At 39.4% G+C, this 9,692-nt stretch overlaps 1 protein-coding gene across 5 annotated transcripts in view; it reads left to right on the top strand.

Annotated features, from left to right (window-relative positions):
• The first annotated feature begins 708 nt into the window (after nucleotides 1–708).
• ntng2b (netrin g2b) overlaps nucleotides 709–9,692 on the top strand; it is a 140,000-nt gene continuing 131,016 nt past the window's right edge. For all 5 annotated transcript variants that reach the window (XR_015847103.1, XR_015847104.1, XM_088320072.1 and 2 more), the window contains exons 1-2: nucleotides 709–985; nucleotides 5,261–5,774. Coding sequence is in view for 3 of the 5 variants with exons in the window: in XM_088320072.1 (XP_088176198.1) it covers nucleotides 5,556–5,774 (219 nt within the window). In the remaining 2 variants the exon portion in view is untranslated. The remainder of the gene's footprint in view (nucleotides 986–5,260; nucleotides 5,775–9,692) is intronic.

Raw genomic sequence — 9,692 nt, 5'->3', positions numbered from 1 at the left:
GAAAAAAAGGAAGTATAAAAGGAGACAATGAAAAAAGATAGGTTTGTGGTTATCCCTATAATTAGTATATTACCAACAATAATTTAATGCAGAAAATGAATTCATAATTTGAATAAGAAAATTTATTATTCTACTTAATTATTTTTGCATGTTTTTTTTCCCTCTACAGTGAACGTCCAAGCTACTTCATTTTTGAACTTTTCTTAATAATAAACCTCATTCATGTCGAGCAACTCAGGATCTCACAACAAAATGTTAATTAACAATATATATGACATAACGAAACACATGTACAATATAACATGTTAAACTACATACACACGTTTGAAAAAAAAATATGGTGTAAGATTATTTTGTATTTTGTAAGGGAAAATTCGTCAGTTTGTAAGGGCATGGAGCCGTGGAGTTTGACAGGTATGGAATAATGAACAAACTCATGGGGGTATCGGTTCAACTTTTTAATGCTCATGAGATGTCCAAGCAAAACGTATCGGATTGGTATCAATCGAAACTACCCTGTATTTACTTGGATCGGACCGATACCAAAAAAATAGCCGGTATCGTCCTGTCTTACCGGATAGTGATTGAAAGTGATGGACAGAAGGATTTAGGCTGGGCATTAAAGAGAAAGAGAGAAAGAGAGATAGAGAGATAGACTGATAAGGGAGGGGGGGAGCGAGCTCGCGCCCTTCAGCATCCCGCGCGAAGCAGTCGTAAAGTGCGCGAGAGGAGGAGGAAGGAGAGGAGGAGAGAGAGCGAGAGAGGGAGTAAAAGAGAGGGAGGAAGACGAGCAAGCATAGCCACAAAGTCAACATTTTCTACTTTTGATACTCCTTCCCGGCGCCGTCCCGGACATCCGAAGCTGAAGCGCTCTCCTTTGCCCTGGGATTTTGTTTTGCCTCTTCTTCATGCGAGAATAGATAAGCCGCGCCGGTCCCGCCAAGGGAGGGCAGGACAGGAACCGTCCCACGGATGCAAGCGCCTAGTAAGTGACTATTTTGAATAGTTTCTACTTTCAAGAAGATGAAAATGGATAAAATAGTAGATTGCGATAATCCGAATTGGAATCGATTTATCGAACTCCACGTGTTCTATTTAAGTAGGGCACGGAAGGGAGGATGGGAGGGGTGGAGGAGGAATCGTCGTGGATAGGGAAACCCTCTTTTCTCTTACTACCGATGCAATTTTTACTACTCGTCAAAAGACCATTTAGACCTATCGAACTAGACGCTTTTGACATTTAAAACCGTTGGATGAATGAGCTCTTTTAGAACAGGAAGTTGCAAACTTTTACAAAAAAACGGAAATCTAATATGAACGTTGGAGCGGTTTATACACGCACATAGACTTAGTCTCACTTCAAAATAAGGCACCTTTAGACTAAAATACTAATTTCAAGTCAATATTTCTGTGGTTTAAATATGAAAAAATTGTAGTCACAAAATAAATAAGTCTGTAGGCATTTTTAAGGTTAACGCAGTAGACCCCAATATTTGTTGTACCATAGACCAGTTTAATATTCTTGCAGACCAACCCTATTAGAACATTAGTAATTATAACAATAATAATAAGCCTAAATCTTCCGTGTAATCACTAAAACATTAGTGATGTAGATCACATAGGAAAATGCATTAGCATTTATCTCATCATCACACTATTTTTACCCACAGTCCTAGAGGCAAATGTTATAAAATAGAGAAAGCAGAAAAATATGAATGCAAAAAACACGACAAAGGAAATAACTCTTTAGTGTGTCTGATGATAATTCAGACTTTGAAGGACATTAAATGAATACATTGTACATTTTATTTTGGTTTATTGTCAATAAATTATTTTAATTACGGTCTCAAGTATTCAAAAATAGGGTATCGAGATTAGGAATAATTTGATGAAGGGATAAAATTTAACGCATTTTCTTATGTCATCTACATATCTAGTGGTCAGGCATTCTTACCGCTGCAATACAAGTTTGACTCTTGTTGCATCCATCCATCCATTATCTACACCGCTTACCCTCAGTAGGGTCGCGGGGGTGGTGGAGCCCATCTAAGCTATCATCGGGCCGTGGGCAGGGGACACCCTGAACTGGTTGCCAGCCACATAGGGACAGACAACTCACTCACTCTTTCACATCTAAGCACAATTTGGACCGGCCAATTGACCTGACATGCATGTTTTTGGAATGTGGGAGAAAACCTGAGTGTCTGGAGAAAACCCACGCAGCCACTGAACATGCAAACTCCACACGGACTTGACTTGAACCGTGAACCTCTACACCGTGCATTCAACGTTGTGCAAATGTGATCAGCGATTATTGCTTAAATACTGTAAAACTTCTTATATGCACATTCAAACTTTGAGTTATTTTATGGGTAAAAAAGAATGCTGGTTATATATGGTTTAAGCACAAAATAGGACAACTTTTATTTTGTATTCTGTGGCCTGGTATCAAATGACCCACGGCCCGCTACTGGTCCACAGCCTGGTTGCGGACCACTACTCCAACACATGAAAAGGCAGTGTTGTTGAGCATTCAATCGATTCAGTTTCAACAGCTTGGAAAAAACACATTTAAATTCTAAACTATAATTCGTTTTCCAAACTCAAAACATTCAATAAATCCTATACATGAAAAATAGTATCTTCAAGGCTTATATAACAGTGTGCAATACATTAATAACATTATGAGTTAAGTCAAAGGCACAGGTTTGGTTTTGACATGGTGAACACATAATATGGGTAAGGACGAAACAATGATTGCCTAATATTGGTGGGTACACCTCCCCTCCGTCCATGCCAGGAATACGCCCTTGAATTATGTAGAGAGCCCGGTCCGGTTCTAAGAAGACCGCATTTTCACTCTTACCAATCCATCTTTAGAATCATTAATAAAAATACAATTTATTTACGAGTTAATTTACATTTAAAACACCGCCAAGCGTATAGATTAGAGAAATAAGAAATGATTTCATGATGAGAAAATAACATTCTGAAAGTCTTGTTTTTCTTATTTTGTAACACAGAGCTGAGATAAGACTGATCCCTTTGTAAAAAAAAAATATATATATATAATTACAACAAAATGATGCACAGCTAACCTCGCACCTCCCTTAACTCGAATCCCTTTTCTATTCACGATCTTACAAACTGTATTTTAGTTTATAATAATAAAAAGGGGCGGAGTTAGCGCTTCAAGGCACACATATCAAGAGAACATCAAATGTATGCCTCGTAAAAAGTCTGTTCGAAAATTAAGGAAAAATAGTCAGCAAAACTAAACCAAAGTAGGAGGCTATGTCAAATAATCCTCTTCTCGAGTATTTTTTTCCAACGGACGGACAATTTAACTCACTTTAAGGGGATTTTTGCATTGAATTATTTTTACGAAGTTGACGGCTTTGTGGTGCATAGAGGGCAGCAAATTCAGAGTTTGAACTGTGTTTCACCCTTGTCTTAATAATACTTTTCACCTCCATAAATATTCTTATCTTGGAAAAACATAGGAGTTTAAGTTGAATATTTCTATTCATTTTACTGTCCTTGGGACCTTTAGAGGTGACTGGTTCAGAATGTACAGATTGTTAGTACAATATTTTTACATACAGTACTTAAAATGAGGAAAAATATATCCCTTCCTATTCTTTGTTGTTGTTGTTGTTGTATTGTTGTTGAATCGTCAGCTTGGTTAGCACAATATTATTGTACCTACTAAAATAGTTTAGTGTTTGTATCCCCTTACTAACCCCCATCCACCCAATTTTTAAAATATATTTTTTAGTAATAGAACTACATTATAAAACTACATAAAACAAGTCAATTAATAATTAAAATGGGCAAAACCATCCTTTCACTTTGTATTGTTATTTTGGTTGTTGCTCAAACATATATATATATATATATATATATATATATATATATATATATATATATATATATATATATATATATATATATATATATATATACACAAATATTTGTTATATTTTTTTTACTTATTTTAAATATTGCTTACTTATTACTTACTCAATTGCTTGTTTTACTTCTTACCTTTTTTACTTATTCAAAAATACATTTAAACCAGAAAATTAATAAGCAAAGTGGGCAAACCCTATGTGTCAACCTTTGTTTTTGGTATGAATACTATATTGCTTGTTTATCATAACTCTTCTGAATATTTATTCCTTATTACTGGAAAACATTTATGACACCCTTTTAGAAGAGAAATTTTTCCAACATTATTCATATACAGTAATTCTTCATTTTTTGCGGGTCTTGCGTTCTAAAAACGTCAGACGATAGTCAAAACCTGCAAAGTAGAAACCTTTATTTATTTATTTATTTATTTATTACTCTATAACAAGCCCAAATTACAGGTTAAAATATTTGTCTAAGAAATAAAAGTACTGGGGCAGCACGGCAGCACAGTGGTTATGAGAACGAACCTTCCTGTGTGGAGTTTGCATGGGTTTCCTCTGGGCACTCCGGTTTCATCCAACATTCCATGCATGTCAGGTTAATTGGCCGGTCCAAATTGTCCCTAGGTGTGAATATGCGAGTGAGTTGTCTGTCTCTGCGACTGGCTGGCAACCAGTTCTGGGTGTTCCCTGCCCACTGCTCGAAGATAGCTGGGATGGGCTCAAGCACCCCCCCCAACCCTAGTGAGGATAAGCAGTGCAGATAATGGATGGATGGATAAAAGTACTGCACCATACAACTGTTTTTTTACAAATAACTTTTGGACTGTCAATTTGTAATTTTAAAAATAATCAGGATCTTTATTAAACTGTATGGATTAAGGACACTATCCCATTTACTCCACGTGATATCTTGAAGCAATAATGTGGACATAATGGAAAACTGCATTTACCTTCTGGTTCTGTCCTACAGAAGAAATATTTTTTTTTCCATTATCAAATAGTTTTGAAAAAGCTGCATAGACCTGCCTGCGTGTGGCTCCATAGCAAGTTAAGCGGGTTGGGAAGTCCAACTTTGTTGGCTATAGAAATAATCTTCCTCTTTCTAGCCAAACAGAATGCAGAACGCAATGCACAAGTTGTAAGTAAATCAAGATACTGCAAGGGATTACTTTAGTCATAATATTTTTACCATTTTTCGTCTGATTAGAAAGCATGGCGGCCGCAAATGGCCCCCGGGCCATAGTTTGCCCACCTCTGCCCTAAGTGGATCATGTAAATAGGATAACAGATTTGCTTTGAAAACAACAAATTGGGGTCAAAATTTGTCTTGTTCCACCCCGCAGGACAATCAAGAGAGGCGACGTTGAGTGGCTGGATACGGTCCAAGCCGCGGCCCCACGCCTGCAGGATCCGCTTGAACTCCACACTGCGGCACTATGTTTAAAGTGCACCCCTGGACCCCTTCCCAAAAGCAGCCCCAAGCCCGAAAGGAAAAGTGTCCCGGATCCCCGGGGTACAATCGCATCCGCTCCTTTATCCGCCAGTGAAAGTCGACCGAGGATGCCCGGAGTCTCCCTATGATCGTCCTCTCCTCACTCGTCCCCCCTCCGCCGTACCCCGACCGCCGCCCCGCCTACCATGCTCCTTCGGGTCGCGCTCTTGCTGCTGCACTGCTCGGCCTCCGTTTTCGGGGGCCAGTACGAACTGTGCAAGTCCCTGGTAAGCACGGATGACGGCTCCGTGTGGGAGCATTACGCCTGTCAGCCCCGGGCCGAGTCCATGAAGGACTACATGAGAATCAAGGTGGACCCTCCCGGCATCACATGCGGGAACCCGCCTGAAAGGTTCTGCACCCTGGTGAGTTTTTGCCATGTGCGGAATGGAGACGATACCAAGGGCATGGTTTCAGTAGGGGGTAGGGTGAGACGTGGGGAAAGTACAAGTTTAAGGCATCTGACAAGGCAGTTGGCATTTGAGTTTGAGGTGAAATTAAAGTTGTTAAATATAAACTTTAGTAGACACTCAAAATAAGGCGAAAAATACATCAATGGATTATGAACTTGCAAGGAGGACCAGAAGAAATGCTCTCAAATTCCATCCCTTCCTAAAGCCCTGAAATGTTCGAGGTTATGATAAAGAGATCAGCCCGAAAGGGCTTGGAATCAAAGAACAGCAACATGAATGGCTAAAAGCGATGAAATTGTCAGAAACACAAACAACAGTGAGTCCAATTAAGGAACTGGCATCCCATGAAATTTTCTTTGCACTCGTCCAAGAGTAACAAACCTTTCAAAGATATACTGTGAACCCTACTACTTTTAACTAAAATTACTCAAACTTTCTATTGAGTCAGAAATACTACTACTACTTATTGCTCCAGCGAAGGTCGGGGGGTCCCGTCCCTGTGCGTTGAGCCGACCAGATGAGTCAGAAATACATCTCTTAAAACTAATAGTTAAGACAGATACAGTCCAAATATATATTCAAAGTACAAATGCGGGCAAAAAAGTATGGCAAACAGTCCTCAGTACGGTTCTTGGTCATCTTTCAGACTAATACAGATTCTGATCAAGGGTCTATTGGTGACCCACAACCAAATATGTGCATATAAGCCAACCCCGTTGATTTTAGTATTTTACTCTATAGTTATAAATTTGCCTTAAATGTGAGTATACAGTATATGGTTAGGAGAATATCTCCACGAGGAGAAATACAGTATACTCGTATCACTCATCACTGTATTTAGTTGAACTTTGTGGGTAAATGTAGACATGCATACCTTTCAGGGATCGTTGCTGTCAGATTGAGAGGTTATGTGTGACAATGTGAGTGGTGCAGAAATAAAGGCGTAGGTTTGGTCCTGGTATGACACATTTTTTTAAGTGATTACATTATAATTGATGGAGATAAAACAAGTTTTTATGCCCTTGTTCTGGAGTATTTAGTAAATAGAGGACACTGTAATACCTGATCTGCATTTAAACTGTAGCGACTAATATAGTAAGGACAATAGAGATACACATTTTCATAAATAACGAGTTACAGTACTCGTAACCAAGAAAAGTACAGTTTTTTACAAAATGTAAGGCGCACCTAAAAACCTCAATCTGCCAAACACTTTGAAGGCGCACCTTATAACCCGATTCCGCCTCATATACCGCAAAATACAGGGGATAAGATTGGGCATTTATTTGTGTGCGTTACCGAGGTTTTACGGTATATTACCATGTTTGTGAAATGATTGATCAATCAAAAAACATCGCTGACCAAAATATTGTATACAAGGAAATGTCGTGGTGCAAGCACTAACACTTAACCACTAGACCACCACCTTTTTTTCAAGAAAACTGTTTTCCTTCTTTTCTAACATTCTTTTGTAGCAAGTATGATAATGTGATAAAATCTAGTTCCTTTCCGTATGTCATCTGTACCATTAGTGGACCAGTGGTTAGGTTTCACAATTCTTACTGCCGTGATCTGGATTCAATTCCCGTTGCAAATACTGTTCTATGATATTGATCTGCGCCATTTTTTGACTGATCAATTATTACACTAATATCTATCGTTAGTGGATGAAATGCGCAAAAGTTATTCAGGAATACATACGGTAGCTCTTACTGTACGCCTTATAAACGGTAAATATTAGTAAAAAACCTTTTTACAGACTGCGCCTTATAATCTGGTATGCCTTATAGTGCGGGGAAGTATGGTAATTTTGTTCCAGGAATCCAAACACTGGTGAGCATATAGAGCAATAGTAGAGTCTCCATCAGATCAACAACACTGAAGGTCACAACACGATGTTGTCATTATCCTCTTGACCACACCCATATTTTCTCCCTTTGTTGCTGGTTTTGGCTCGCTCCACTAATACCACTGAAATGCTAACACCGGGCATTTTTGGGGGGATCTCCGGTGCGGCAAGGACAACGAAGGGCAAAGCTCGACGGGAAAACTCGTTAAAATGTCAGCAATATTTAACATGCCTGTGGGCCCGCACAGTATTCATATATTCAAGTTTTATGGATAAGAAATAAGCAGCTCGAAAGTTGTGAGGCCAAAAGTCGGAAAAGATTGTCGTGCTTTTGGTATTCAAGGTATTCCCAAATTCTTAGACATCCAAAATGTGAGGAAATAGTACAAGGTTTTTGCATAAAATCTTTATAAAGTTCATCTGTATGTTCAAATTGTTTTCTGAAATAATGCATTTTAAAGACAGCACGTCTTGTGTTTGTCATCCTGAGCTGTGACTTCATCAGAGGAAGACAAGCACCCTAACAAGCCAGTTACCATTTTGTTTCACGTGTTAATTACTGAGGAGGTTTGGAGTGTTTTAAGCGACGTTTCGGTAGTTTTTGTGGAGAATGCCTAGAAGTTGTGTCACAGTGTGATGTAGTAATGTAAAACAAAGGGTGAGCAGCCAAAAAGGGGCTAACTGCCAAAAATAACAGACGGTTTATGAGTGCTAACAACAAAATATGACCGCAACCTCGGAGAAAAACTAGAAACCAGAAAATATGCAGTGAGCAGCCAGGCTAACCGATACCCAGCAACTAAAAGTGGCAATGGCTACGACAACAAACGCGAAGCCGGAGAGGAATAAACCAAGGCACACGGTAAAACAGTATTGGCTTAAATGTTACCTGAATCTTACTGAGGCGAGTCAGACTCCAGTTTGATCAACTGTCATACTTGCTTTCTCTTTAAATGTTTGAGCATCACCGAGGTACTGCCATAATAGGCAATGTCCGCTTTGCAAACTTTTTAGAAGCCACTCGACAAAAACTCCATTGCTCACGTGCGTCTATCAGCAGGGATTAAATTCATGTAGAGATGACACTCTCTGTTGGAAAAACATGTCTGGCGACAATAGTCGTCAATGGTACTCATTGTGGGCGGCACGGCCCGAAGATAGCTGGGATAGGCTCAGCACCCCTGTGACCCCACTGAGGATAGGCAGTGCACATGATGGATGGATGGTATTCATTGTCAACAATTTCTATCAATGATTTTTGTTGACAATGTGTGAGAGCCTCTAACGGGGGAGGCTAATCAATGAAAGGGGGCCACAGTTCGGTAGAAAAGCGCAAAGCTGGCTGATCAAAAACAACACAGTAAGCAGATAGATGAATCGGGAATCAAAAACGAAAAGCGGCAACGACTACAGCAATTAATGGCTGGGATAAAAGCAATGGACCCGGCTAAACCGGTCCAACGCCCGGCTAGCCGGCCAAACACCCAGGACCCACCCGGACAACATTATAGTAACCATGGCACACACGTCAGAAAACAAAACCAAAAATCCACAATCTTCTACTTGAAAGCAAACAACAGTGGCAGGTAAACTTACCCCTTGCAACCTCTGGAGGTTGAAGCACGCAATTCAGACAAAACAGCCACAAGGCCAGCGACAGGGTAGGCACATTTCTAATTTCTCCAGGCAGAAATTTGATCTATGCGATCCCTGTTGACTAAAACCGCTGTCTGTTTTGGAGCTGCCTCACATGTTGTGTTAACTCATTCAATGCAAGAAGTTTCTCTTCAATAAGCAGAGCCGGTGCCAGCCAATTTTTGCCATTTTGAATCTTTGTTGAAAGCCTAAAAAGAATTTATTTCTGTCGCTATATAGTTGTAGGATGTATCAGAAGAAAGCTTGAACCCTCATCTTTCATTTGGAAACAATTATGTTGATAGCTTTTACCATTGTTTAGTAAACAACCGTCAAACATTGCCTAGTTTCTTCTGAGAAAAATTGCTTTTGTGAAAGGATACATT

This window comes from Urocampus carinirostris, chromosome 16 (genome assembly GCF_059441175.1).
Source record: "Urocampus carinirostris isolate Australia breed hairy pipefish chromosome 16, RoL_Ucar_1.0, whole genome shotgun sequence".
Taxonomy (NCBI): Eukaryota; Metazoa; Chordata; class Actinopteri; order Syngnathiformes; family Syngnathidae; genus Urocampus; species Urocampus carinirostris.
The sequence above is the reverse complement of the archived record's forward strand: the minus strand, read 5'-3'. Positions and strand labels throughout refer to the sequence as shown.